The sequence below is a fragment of the Pelodiscus sinensis genome, chromosome 2 (genome assembly GCF_052426305.1).
Source record: "Pelodiscus sinensis isolate ZL-2025 chromosome 2, ASM5242630v1, whole genome shotgun sequence".
Classification (NCBI taxonomy): domain Eukaryota; kingdom Metazoa; phylum Chordata; order Testudines; family Trionychidae; genus Pelodiscus; species Pelodiscus sinensis.
In genome coordinates, this window is record NC_143053.1 from 60547254 (window position 1) to 60561321 (window position 14068).

The 14068-nt window shown below is 38.5% G+C and overlaps 1 protein-coding gene across 2 annotated transcripts in view; it reads left to right on the top strand.

Moving 5' to 3' along the window:
- Positions 1-14068, top strand: part of PDE7A (phosphodiesterase 7A) — a 90118-nt gene that overhangs the window by 46248 nt on the left and 29802 nt on the right. The window contains exon 3 of one of the 2 annotated variants that reach the window (XM_006127481.5): positions 1270-1353. The exons of the other annotated variant lie outside the window; for it this stretch is intronic. Within the exon in view, the coding sequence (XP_006127543.2) occupies positions 1270-1353 (84 nt within the window). The remainder of the gene's footprint in view (positions 1-1269; positions 1354-14068) is intronic. 2 annotated transcript variants of the gene reach the window in all.

Genomic DNA, 14068 nt, shown 5'->3' on the forward strand with positions numbered 1-14068 from the left:
AAGGGATTTCCACCTGCCCCCAACACCTCCTGAACTGTTAAGGGGTCACTGCTGGCAGCATGAAGCCATCTTAATGCGGGAAAGAGATCAGGTGGTGAGGGGGGAGAGAAGGTGGCCTCGCTGTGGCCTCCCCTGTGCAGGGAAGGCGGTTCGGGGGCTTCCTTCCCCTCCCATTCCAGGGATGGATTTCCCCCTCCCCTTTCCTTCCTGGTCCCTGCATGCCTCCTTAACAGTTGCCTCCTCTTGGCAGCTGCGGGAGCGGGGAGGGCAGCAAGCACAGAAACCTGGAGCTCTAACATGTGGAACTTTCCCTTCTGACCAGGAGAGGAACAGGAAGTGTCCACCCGCATGCTGCAGGGAAGACAGGGGAAAGTTTTTAAAGCAGCCCCTGGGACTCCCTGCAGCATTTCACAGACGCTGGACCCCTTCCCTGCCCCAGGCTGGATTAAATTGTTTGGCAGGCCGGATGCGGCCCATGGCCCGGAGGTTCCCCACCCCTGTTCCAATGTATTAACATTGAATTAGATTTGAGACAAACATAATATTACATTGATGTATATGTAAGAGCTAATGAGATTTCTCTTGTCTGAATGAACGAATTAGTAAAGTAACTTACACCTGATCAGCTTTCAATTGATAAACACAAATGCAGAAATCAACAAAAGTTAAGAAATCCAGTATAGCATTCATTTAGTTGCAGTAGCAAATATCAAGAAGTATACTTAAGCTTTAAAATTTTAATACTGAGATTTGGTCTTTTTAATAGGACCTTGTGTAATGTTCAAATAGCTGAGCACAAGTAAGTAATTGCTACTTGGGAAATGTTCTGTTTAATATGAGAACAGATGGTAACTGGTATTTTGCTAAAAGCTACAATTTCTTGCAGCTGAATCTTTTGAACTATATAAATATTCCTGCTTTGTGTGTTAATTGAGGGACAAATCAACTTTTAATATTCTTGTTTCCTGTCACATTAAGATGCATTTTCATCATAATGGTGTAGTCAAATGTTTTTAATTTTATCTGACTGCTTGCCACATATGCTTAGGCAGGAAAGAAGATGACAACAAGCATGCAGTTGCATGTTTAACAAATCTTCAAACTTTGTTTTGTAACATCACCTCTCAAATGAAAAGCATTGAGTAGGTTTTTTGTATAAATAATCCTACTTCACTAAGTACATGACTTTTTAGTCCTTGCAGCTATGTTGAATTGCATTTTACCTCTGCTGCTCTTCCACTCTTATTTCACTCTTGACCCTATTTCTAGGAGATGTGCGAGTAAGAAGTCGGGCAGGATTTGAAACAGAAAGAAGAGGTTCTCATCCATACATTGATTTCCGTATTTTTCACTGTAAGTATTTAAAAGCAGATAAATCACAAATACATGAAGGCTTCCATTAATTCCAACTTCTGGGCCTCTAAAAATTAATGCAGTAAGCTGCTTATGTAAAAAGAAACCACTCTTACACTGTTCAGAAAAATATTTTCATCACTTCGTCCTTGTTATTCCAAAAATAGTAAAGAAGACTCTAAGTGCTCCGTATTACTTTTTTATTCTATAGTTTAAGTATAGTTATGAATACATCAAGACCAGACACAGGTTTTTGAATGAAGTGAGGTATCCTCTTGTATCCAGCAATGGATGCACTTATTATTTGCTTGGAAGAGATGAGTATTTTTCCAGCTTTTACAAAGATGGTTCTGGAAGTAGTGACCTTACACATAGGATGAGAACTGAAAAGATATGAAGTAGGTTTCTGTGTCTCTGAATATTTTTAAAGGTTCCATTGATTTAGCACAAACAGAATCAAACTTAAATAAAATTTAAAGCAGCATAAGAAAATAACGACCTTAAACATTTTTTTACTTGAAAAACTGTTAGGAAGTCTAATTAGTTTTTTTTAAAAGGCCAATTCTGACTGAAGTTTACAGTACTAATTATTTTTGTTTTTCTTATGAATTCATACTGGCATTTAATCATAGCATAAAGGGACAAAATTTTCAGTATCTACGGAATAGTCCAAATGGTTAGGACAGTTGCGCATAAGATGTTGGAGATGTGGGTTCAATTTTCTGCCTTCCCATGGGCTTCCTCTGTGACCTTGGGCAAGCCATTTAGCCCCTCTATGCTTCAGCTTTCAATGTGTAAAATGTGGGTGATAGGGAATCATCTCATAGGGCTATTGTGAGGATAATACATTGAAAGATTATGAAGCATTGTGAGATCTACTGATGAAAACAGCTATATCGGCAATAGGCATTATTTTTTATTTTTATTCACAATAAAATGAATATTCAGTAAATATGCAGATAATTTAAATTTTAACTCTTTAAAATAACTAATACATTAAATTTACAAATAGGAAAGGGAGTTTAAATGTCTTGTTACCAAAGTATCCATGTAGATTAGTGTCACAGATATCAGTACAGCTCTGTAAATGTGTTTAAGTGGAATGGGAAAAGGTGGAAAAAATCTTCTGACTCTCATTAAAATGTGGCTTTTGTAATGACTTAAATGATAATGGCAACAAAAAACCAAACAAACCTGTTCCAGTTATTTCCTCCCTTGTACTAATTTAGTTTTAAAGTTGGTCCAATTGGCAGTCTAAACCCCTTAAAACTAGTTATTAAAGTTTCACAAAACAGGTGAGAAAACTAAGTTTGAAGAGTATGATGAACTGAATGCTCCAGTGGAGAGGAATTTAGACTTTGTCACAAAAGCATTCCTTTTAAAAAGTGGTAATCCTTTCATGTTTGGCAAAATAAGACATTGTAGAAGTAATATGCAATTTTATTAATATTAAATTTTAAAATACATTTTGTGAATGCAAGTCATTGACATTCTTCACATTCTTATAGACAAATTTATACAAACAGGGTATTTTAAAAAAAAAATAACCCGTCTGGCATTGCTATCTAGATTTATGTATTGTGTTTATCACTGTATCAGTCTAATATTTGTCCATCAGACTCAGGAGAAAAGATTTCTGGTCTTTGCTCACTCAGGTTAAAAACCTGACTTTTAGTAGCTTTAAACTTGGTATCAAGAAGTTCCTTGGCTACAACTTTTCACTTGATCCAGCTGCTGTAGGCTTTGTAAACGCACAGTTCCCTAGCTCTTCCCAGGCCAAATTGGGAAGCTGCACCTTGTTTCAGACACCTATCCCATGGAATATTTATTTTCCTTGTAATTTCTCTGAAAATAAATGGGTTCCACCCAGATTTCTTCATTTGTAATCCTGCCATGTATCAACTAAAAGTAAATGCTTCCTTTCTTCTTTCCTCTCTGCAGTCCTGTTCAGGATTTTCCCCAAGCTTTTCAAGCAAATGTATAGTGTACTTTGTTACAAATTCAGTCTCTGGGGGAGACTACCTTTGACTTCTTCTTCTTAGCCCTCTCTCGGTTTCTTTCTCTGGTGATTCCAGGAGGATTTAGTAGGAAGAATAGCTGTATTTAGTGTCACATATAACAAGGACCTTGAAAATTTTCCCCAATTGAATAAAAACTACTATTTGAGAGGAGCAGGCAAACTTGTGGTTTTTTTGCCTGGGGCAAATTTGGAGAGAGTCCTTCAGGTCCATTCTTCTATAGAAAAGATGTTTGAAAATAGTCTGTACTTGCTCTCCAGATGTTGCCAGTAGGTGTCTTTAAGACCTTCCTGAGAAATTTCCTTGTATCACCCCAAATCAGCATATTTGATTTGACCTTTCAGGGGCAAAAGTGAACTTGGGTTCATATCCTGCTCAAAACCAACTAATTTTTCCTTTAAAGACTACCGATCCTCTCAGTCTATGGAAGGAAATCTTTTGACTTATAAAATACTCATCTAGAATATAAGTATTTCCAGATTTTTCCTAAAAGAGGATATAGCAGAAGTAGAAGTGGATATGGTATTTAGGTGAAGGAATAACATGTATAGGCATTATATTAGATTCCTAATTATTTTCCTTATCTTTCTTTAAGCATCTCAGTGTTTCCTTTTTTAACCACTTCTGCATGTTTAGCTATCCACAGGGACATTCAGGTCGTTTTCCTGAATAGTTAATTAGTTTAGAACCCTGCAGTGAATATGACCCAATTATTTCTTTCAGGCTTGTATATGTGAAAATTTAGTTTCAACTGCCAGTTTGAACTGCCAATTCTATAGCTTTTATTAGGCCTCTCTGGAGTTTCTCATCTTCTCTTGCATTGACTAACTTACGTTTTGTCACCTGCAAATTTTGCTATTATTATTACTTTTTCATTTTTTCCCATATCATTAATATATTAAATAATTACACTGGTCCTAGTTCCCAACTTTGGATCATACCACTTTTCATCTGTCATGATGACCTTACATTGCTGCTTTGTTTTTTCCCTTAGCCAGTTTGCTCCGTGACAATACTTGCCTTTCACCAGTGATAACTTGTGTTTCTTTGATAGTCTTTTGTGAAGAATTTTATTTAGACATTGAAACAAGCCTTTTAGTTAATTGTCAGTTTGTTCCTTTACCTTACCTTTTCTTGACAGGTCAAAGAATTCTAACTGTTTGAGAGACACAATTTTTCCCATAGAGACTCTGCTGTGGTTTATCCATATTAAAACATAGCCATATTGTAGAATGTATTAATTATTTCAACCTATTTGATCTGGTAGTAGGGTAAAACTTATTGGCCTGTAATTCTTTGGATCACCTCTAGTTCCTTTTAAGAAAAAGGAATGAAAATACCCACTTGCTACTGATTGCATATTTTTTAGGAACTTTAAGAGTGAAGGGTCAGTGATGCTAATTGACACACATGCCTATTACACCTGTACCTCCACTGACATAAGAAACCCAATCAGAAAAAGCCATCTGCAAGAATCTGTCAAAATGCTTGCTAGAAGTTAATTTTCATGACCTGTTTCAGGATTTTATTCTCATTTATTAAGATCCTGCATTCTGGCATACATTACTCTATGGATTTTACTTTGGTGTCTTGGTGACATTTTTTGAAGCCCACTCATTACCTTTTAAGGTCCCAAATTTCTAGACAAGATCCTTATTTAGTACACCAGGTCTTGGAAGACACAGCATCTCATTTTACCTTTGCTGCTTCTTCATGTAGGCAAAAACCTAACTTCCTATTATTACCCTCTGCATGAAATCAGCTAAATGTGACCGTTCATGCCTAAAATGGGATTTCAGTGTCTGACAGTTTCTACTTTGATCGCCCTTTGTCCATAACCATTAAGAGGTTTTCTGGGAGCCCACACAATCTTAATTCTGTCCTTTAGCAACATCATACACAACAGTATTTTTTTACATTAGTCTTTGTGATCCTGGTCTAGATTAAACTCACTTTTAAAGATATATTAGATTTTGTCTTCATTTTCCTCATGTTTCTTTGGGTGTCCAATCTGTGTATTTGCAGACCTTAATGTGTTTGGATTACTTTTACACTATACTCTTAATTTTCTCATTTTATAATGATGATATTTACACTATCCCAGTGATGTATTTTACCCTGTCAACATTAACTAATCAGTTAAGCTGTGCTCTAGATCATGTGTGGTTGGAACTACAGGTTTCCACACAACCATCATTTAATAGCTGGAAGATGTGGGGAGGAGAGAACAGCAAAATGGTTGCCTATCTTTCTGGAAAATAGTGTTTTCCTTTACTCATGCTAAATTGGGGTCTTCCAAATCTTTTACTAAATTAATTTTTTTGGCAACCATCAACTGAATTTTGTCTTTGCCTTTCATATATGAAAACTCTACCCATTCACTACAAACCTATTATTGTCCTAGTGTGGAAGGGTAGATCCTGGAGGCGGGGGTGAAGAATAGGAGGTTTGGAGAGCAAGCTCTTCCCACTCCATGAGTTGTGACCTTCTGCATGGGGCCACAGTGTCATTCAGTTTGGCTTGGCTGCCCCACTATCATGACTTTTCTTGACAATCTTACAGAGATATTAAGTGTCCTTTTTTGTAAGAAGAAAGTTAGTGTAGATGACCAGTGGTTATTGAAGTCTTACTCTTATTTCTTTAAGTAAAAACAAGACACTTAAAACATGAAGGAAGAAGGAAAATGGTATTTTCTCTTGCTTTCTTGCTTGCAAAATAACTGCTGGGAAATTGCAAAGCATAGCATGTGTCCCTATTAGACACACTCAGAGATCTGGCAAATTCTATTTAAGGCATTGTTTTTAGTTTTCCGTTCTGGTAATAGGTTCACAGCAGAGTCACAAAAGGTGGATTTGTCTTGGACAGCAAAAACAGATTGCTTCAGAGACAGAAGACACAAAAAGAAGATGGCAAAGAAGAGAAACAAGGTGGTAAAGAAAAATGGAATATGAGGGAGGCAGTGGCAACAGTAGCACAAGCTTCACAACTTGGTGGTATTTGATCAGGATTTTGCCAAACATGATGGAGGTAGTGATGTAATTTGGCTCCTTCTCTTTGCCCTGGTTTGATCACGGCATCTTTCAAGATCAGGATGATAAAGACTCAATGGTCTGATGCCAGATTCTGGAGGTGCAGCAGATGTAAGATCTGTTCCCAGCCATTATGATGAAGCTGAAGCCTTTTGGACACCTTCTGAGCTGTATCCCCAAATAAGTAATGTACAGAATGGGGTGGCAATGTCAGCCTATTCAAAATTAAACAATCTAAACCCATCTTCAGTGCTTTCAATTATATACATCACCTACTTTTTCTAAACTTTTAGCTTGTGTTACTAGGAGCTATGATGTCACTAGAAGCCTTGAAGATTTTTTTTTATACTTTATAAAAGTAAGTAAATGGAAAGAAAAACTGGTATACATAGATATACATTTGAATAACATGCTTCAATTAATCTTTCCTACCCTGAAAGATTAGATACAGTGCACCAAACCTAGGAAAGGGAACCTTAGAGTTCCTCTTCATTGGGGTAGATGGTAGAGTGAATGAGCCAAACCTTTTAGAAATGAGTAAACTTGCAGGTAGCTGCCCCATTAAGAAGTTAAGGTAAACTCCACAAGTGTGGTCACACAAGAAGGCTTCTGAATGATCAAAGGTTATGATAATATTTTATTTTCATGAAAGAAGTAATGAAAAGATGCAGAATAATACACGTCTTGCATTCAAGAGACTTTCTATGTAGCTGTCTTCTGCTGAATGAGTAAGCCAGAAGTTGTCCCATACAGTAATCCAATGATTATGAAGATTTGAAATAAGGCAAGTTCACTTTGCCTCTTTGAAGGGAAGATTTCTTGACTCTTGCTCTGTGGAGAATGAGGATGAGCATCTCAGAAAATGTTATTAATTTTCTAAGTTTTGAACACCTTCTCTTTGCAGACCTATTATAAAGAAGCCAGCAAAAATAATTAGAATTAATATATCTGAGAGAGTTATTGGCAGCTTCTATCCTGAGATCTTTTTTATAACATAGAAGGTTTTTGAGATTCAACTAGTGTCAGAATTAATGCTGTCTTTGCTGGCTACCTTTCTAAAAACCTGTTTTGGAATGGGTCCCTTTCTGTCCAACCACTTTTTAGTATAAGAGCTAGGGTTAGTTCTGTGGGCCTATCACTGAGATTACTGGCTCTTCTGATAAGGGAGTTTACCTTCCATCTGGCTTCATTTTCTTGGAAACTTTGAGGCATCTTTCCCATTATTGGTTTACTCTGACAGCCATTTTCCTGATGGTCCTCACTTTGGCCATGACCATGGTTTTACTGACCTGCTACTTCTTAGTTGGTGTTTCATAATTACAAGTTTATGCAGTTAAGGCCATGTCATCCTTTCCTGTCAGCCAGGATATGGACCTTAGTTCTTTTCTATGTGTGCTAAAAACAAACAAAAAAACCAAAAGGGTAAAAGAAGGGACTGGTATTATCTTCAGATTTCTAAAGTTCTACTTTGATAGGACAAAAAAGTTCTAGGACACGCAGGAACTTTTCTCTGAACTTTTGCCAAGAAAAGATGAGGGAACCTTCCAAACCATTGTCCAGTTCATCAGGAAGATAATTGAAAAAACTTGCTTGGCCAGCTTGCCCATTGAATATGCTTGCCCATCCTGGAAGTGTCTTTTGCTTGACTAAAGCAGTTACGTTCTCTGGGTATAGAGAGGAGAGGCTCCAGTTGCTGACATGCAGGACAGCCCCCCCTTGGTCTTTCTTATGCATTCTGGTGTATTAATCCATAATTATCATTTCAGCTGCAGTTGCTTCCAGATACCTAGTTCTCAGAATTCTACACTGGACTAGTCTTTTGCCTTGTTTGGTGGATGGAGGCATGTCTGGAAAGATGTACAGTTACGAGGATTGCTAGTTAGATCTTATGTTATGAATTGTTGCCTTTACAGTTAATTCTAAGTTTTTAATTTCTTCAGTTTTATAGCAGTCTTGGTTTCTTTGGCATAACTGAACAGGCGGAGGCGCCAGAGTTGAAAAAATATCCCTATTGTAAGGATAGGGTAATCTAGAGAATTTTTTTATTTGGTTATTGTTTTCTTAATTAACTTTATTAATGTATTAAGTACCTCACATATTTTGTGTTGGAATACAATGAGTTTCCCATTGGTAAGTTGGCATTTAATTCACAGTGAAGAGGTAAAATTCCTATGTTGTAAATCTGTTACCTTGTGCAGTCTTTATTTGTTGTATACTCCTGTTACCCCTTACTGTATGTTCTTTGGGGTAGAGGACCTTCCTTTTATGTTGATGGTATGTAGGACAATGATCCTTCATTGAGACCTCTCAACACTACTTCTATACTTATACTAAGATGTAGGAAACTGTTGGGGGGCTCATCCCCCCCCTTGGCTACACCACAAAGTCAATGCCCCTCTACCGGGTAAATCTGGCTCTAACAGCCTTGTTCAGAAGTCAGTGCCCCTCTGTCAGGGTAAATCTGGCTTTTGAGGCCTAGCTGCTCAGCGAAGCCTCTCCCGGACCAGGGGTTGATTGCCCGGGGAAGAGAAAATGGGTGGTAAGGGGACCCGGGCCCTCCCTCTCCACCGGGTCCCAGCCCAGGGCCCTTTAGGCAGGGACCATGGCTCCTGCCTGCTTGGCGGGGAATCTGGCCGCTACACGCTGAGCCACACTTTTAGTCCTTTGCTCTGGGCTGCTTCCTACCACGCCCTGGTCCCCGTGCAGTCCATTTGCTTCAGAGTCCGTACCTGCTGGGGCCGTTGTCTGGGTTGCGAGTGTGGTCCTGCCTCCCTGGGATTGATGGCTGCTGGCTTTGCTTCAGGGTCGGGCATGGGCAGCGACTCTGGTCTCAACTGCTGCAGAAACACCAGCGCAGCCTGGACTACTCCTTCCCCCTGCAGCTTCCCTTGCTGCACGTCTCTCTCTGCTTTTATACCCAGACTCTGCTGGGAGCATGCCCAGCAGGGCTGGAAGGGCTGGGGCCTTCTCAGCCAGCTGGGCCTGGGCTACTCCCTGCCCTTCACTGCGGGGTCTATCCACCCCGTCACAGAAACCAAAGTTAGTAAATAGTTTTTCTCTCTGGTCTAGATAAAACCGCACAAGATATGTAAGTAATATTATTACTTCATTTGACACAGAACAATTTTCAGCATTGTTCACCTTTTTAGAAAAACCTTTCTATCTTCTCAGTTTCTGTGCTATAAACAAAGGGGAATGTCAAAAAAGGGATGACCAGTGAAGGTCTTTTTATAGTCACATCAGTATAGCTAAAAACATTAAAGATAGTGCTAATCCTTTATATTTAATCTATTCGTTATGTTAATGTTATAATTTGGAATTTTTCATTTGTTATTTACAGAACAATGTGACACTTCATGCCCACAAAAGCTTATGCCCTAATAAATCTGTTAGTGTATGTCTACACTTGTCCTCTACTTCAAAGTAGGAAGGCAAATGAAGCATACCGAAGTTGCAAATCAAGCCCGCTAATTACCATTTAATTCGAATTAGGGGCTTTACATTGGACTCCCGTTTCACTGCCACGCGTAGACACGGGCAGTTACTCCGGGCTAGTGAATTTCTAAAACGGCGACCAGCCAGGAACATGCAAATCAAGCACGGTATATTTAAATCCTGGGCTTGATTTACAACTTCAGTATGCTTCATTTGCCTCCCTACTTCGAAGTAGAGGGCAAGTGTAGATATACCCTTAGGCTGTGTCTACACTGCACCCCTTTTCCGGAAAAGGGATGCAGATTAGACACTTCGGAATTGCAAATCCGCGGGGGATTTAAATATCCCCCACGGCATTTGCATTTACATGGCTTCCGCTTTTTTCCGGCTTGGGGATAAGCCAGAGAAAAGCGCCAGTCTAGACGCGATTCTCCGGAAAATAAGCCCTTTCAAGTAGGAATAAGAAATCCTCCGGAAAAGGGCTGCTGCCACCCCGTGATACTGCCTCTGATACAGCATGGGTGGCAGGGGGCTTCTTGCGAGAGGGACTGGGAATGCACTGAATGGTGGTCTGCCACCAGGGACTATTGAATAGTTCTGTAACCGCTAAGATTTCATGTGGTTACATGACTATTCAGTTATATGATATCTAACAGCATGGAAACCTGGCAGTGTGGTGACTGATGGTCCTGGTGACAGCAAAACATCCCTGAAGGAAAAACTGATTCTGTTCCAAGCAGAAGACACAAAAACAGGATTTTGCAGATGTCTTTGGTAGTGTCTCAGAGAGAGTATTAGAACATTTGTGTTGTGCAAACATCTGGCATTTAGCAGCATATCTCTATGTTCTCAGTGACATGCAAGATAATTTTAGGGCTTGTCTATACAGTTAAATTGGCATTGATGCAGTTGATGTAATGGTATCCATTTAGTGAATCTGGTGATGACCTGCTATGTCAATGCAAGAGAGCTCTCCCGTTGATGTCTGTATTCCACCTCCCCGAGGGACGGAAAGTAAGTTGGCGGGAGAATGTTTCCTGTTGACACAACATGGTATTGACGCTGCTGTAAATCGACCTAAGTTAGGTCAACTTCATTTGCTTGATTTACATAGCTTAGATTGATTTACAGCTTTACTGGAGACCAACCTCTAGTGTCAGCCTTACCCTGGGAATTCAAAGAAACTCTACAGAACATTATGAAGTATTAACTTTATTAAGCCAGGTGATGATGAAATTCTTCAAGCATTTCGCCACATATTTGAGCATTTTTTGTCCCCACAAGGTAAGTGGTTAACTTGTCCTTTGTGTGGGTATGACACAGTGGTTTTTTTCTGTGCTTTATTACACTTTTAAGAACAACATGCCTTTTTCAGCTTTTCAAATGCGAATCTTTCAGCGGTTACATGTTTACATAAATCATACATTTTAACATCCCTAACTACTAGTGTTCATTTTTTGTGGTTAGTATTGCTAAAAACAAGTCCATATTTCAAGTAATCCTCAGTAAGTGCTCTAAGAGCCATTCTGCTAAGCATTTGTTCTTCTTTAATTCCATTCAAAGCACATATTTTTTTGTACTTAGGCTCTGCATCAGTCATCAGTACTACCACTTGCCTTTCAGAGGCACTAATGGATAGGAAATTTATGAACTCCAACTGAGTTGCAGTAATAAAATCAGTATTAGTTTCTGTTGCTTTTTCCTTTTGATGCAGTTCATTACATACATTCTTGGTGCATCTCTCGATGTTATATATAGTATTGTATGAATAGAGGTCTTTTGGGTCAATGCACCCACTTTACTTCCATGCAATTCTCTTTGAGTGACTGCTTCATACAGTTTTTCACTTGTCTCATCTATTGAATCTCTGCTTAATGGATGCCTTCAGACTTCCGGCTTAGTGTTCTCTAAATACATGCCATGAGACATACTATAAGATGAGTCTTTACTCCAGCTGGCTCTTGTCACACCCACAATATTCAACGTTTCCCCTGTGCTCATCTATTTCCTCTTCAGTGGGTGCAATTCTTATAGCATGTAAGGTGTTACTGGGTAGTGTGTTTTAACCAGCTCCTGCACAGTGATGTTCTCCAAAGATTCTGCAACTAGTTGATACTCTTGTTTCCACAGTGATGCCTGAAATGTTCAAGCCCAAAGTAGAAATAAGGATTTTTATAATAATTATAAGCCCGAAATATTATATGTATGTTTTATAAAAATATATGCACACCATTTACGGATGGATTCCATTAATTTCTGGCTAGATACTGTAAGTTCTGTAGCCAGAACTGTATATGTTGATTAGGAATAATGTTTGTATTACTTTAAGAGATCTGTAATCTTGTCTTTGTGGTGCACAGTATATGTTCTTTTATCATGGATCATTCTGAAATTCCTGGATTTTTTATTTGAATTTGAATACCTTTAAGGGGGGTTGTCTGTGTATGTCGCATTCAGGTAAAAGTTAGAGAATTGGTGTTATGATGTGTGAGCTCACGTGAAAGGGAGGACCATTTACCTTATCTGGGAGCTACCTTGCAATAATGGTAGAGGTAACTTATTCTTCATGCACTGTGGTCTCTCCAGAAGATGGGCTACAGATCTGAGGCACAAAATATGGTTATAGGAAATGTGATAATTAGAAATATTGGTGGGCTGATAGGAGATGACAGTGCTAACTGATAACTTGCTTACTGGATATAAAGATACAACAAATGGTCTGGTAGCACTTTATAGACTAACAAAACATGTAGATGGTATCATGAGCTGGGCACAGCCCACTTCTTCAGATGACCGAAGTTATGAGTTTAGGATGTGCAGACCCAAAATAAATGGGAGAGAAAGGAGGGGAGGGGAGACAGGAAGCTAGAGGTAATCAGTAAGTTTCTGAAGACTGGGTAGTTAAAACAAAGCAGATAAGAATCAAAGTCAGTTGCAAGTCAATGGATATGAAGATGGTGGACATCCTGGCAATCTTCTAGTGAGTCCTAAGCAGCAAGTTGTATAGTGGCAATATGTAGTGACTTAGGGAGGTCCTGGAATCTAAATATAGATTACTAGATAGAAAAAGTTTAGGGTCAAAGTTCTGTGATAACTCTCCAAAATGTTTCTAGTTCCATGTGCAAGGAGCAGCTTTGAGAAATTCAAGTGTCTTGGTGCTAGTCTATACTACAAAATTTTACCATATCTGAAGAATGCTAACTTTAATCATGGTTATTTGATACACTGCTGAATGTCCATAAACCTTCAGTATTGTCTCTTACGATTATTGGCATCTGTTCAAATGCATTGATAAGATGATATAAAGAGAAAAGACATTGGGCAATTTGTTGAGTAGGGAGATCTGATACAAAAGCAATAAAGCTTCCTCTTATTTACCAATGGAACCAGATCACTGAACCAATGGAACCAGGTCACTGAAACATAAATTTAACAAGATTTAAAACTTAGGTGGTAAAGAAGAAACTTCTCTGTACACAATTATGAAAGAAATTTAAATTAATGGAGATTGCCTATCTCCTAAAACTGGAAGGGACCTTGAAAGGTCATCAAGTCCAGTCCCCTGCCTTCACAGTGGGACCAAGTACCAACCCTGACAAATTTTTGCCCAAATCCCTAAATGGCCTCTGCAAGGATTGAACTCACAACCCTGGGTTTAAGCAGGCCAATGCTCAAACCACTGAGCTATCCCTCCCCCCTCTTTTGCACTTTTACTCTGAAACATTGGTATATAAATCATGGTACAGTGCTTGATAGACGACTGGTATGAATCAATATGAAACTTCCTATATTTTAAGCTATAATTTTAAAGAAATAAAAGAAAATCAAGAAACAGCTGTATTTCATGCATTGCCTTTATAATCAAAAGAAACAACACAGGTCAGTTGTGGTTTTTCCCTGCATGTCTTTAAAATTTCTGTTCTAGAATGCAAAGTAAAAAGAATGTTAGATTCTGAATATCTGTTAGTCTGCTCACTCTCTGCATCATGACAGCTTTAAGAGGTGAAAAGATTTGATTCCCTGATAAATGTGTCTAAAGAGACAATTTATTTTTTAAAAGGTGAAGTCAAGGGTAGACAATTGAAAAACATGTTTCACTGAAATAAAATTTTTGTTTGGGAAATGTGTAGTTTATCTGTAATTTAAAATTCTTTATACTGTTTGATGTTAAAAATGTTTACTAGAGTCATGTATTAAGTTTCAAATCCACCATAACACATTTGATACATCAAA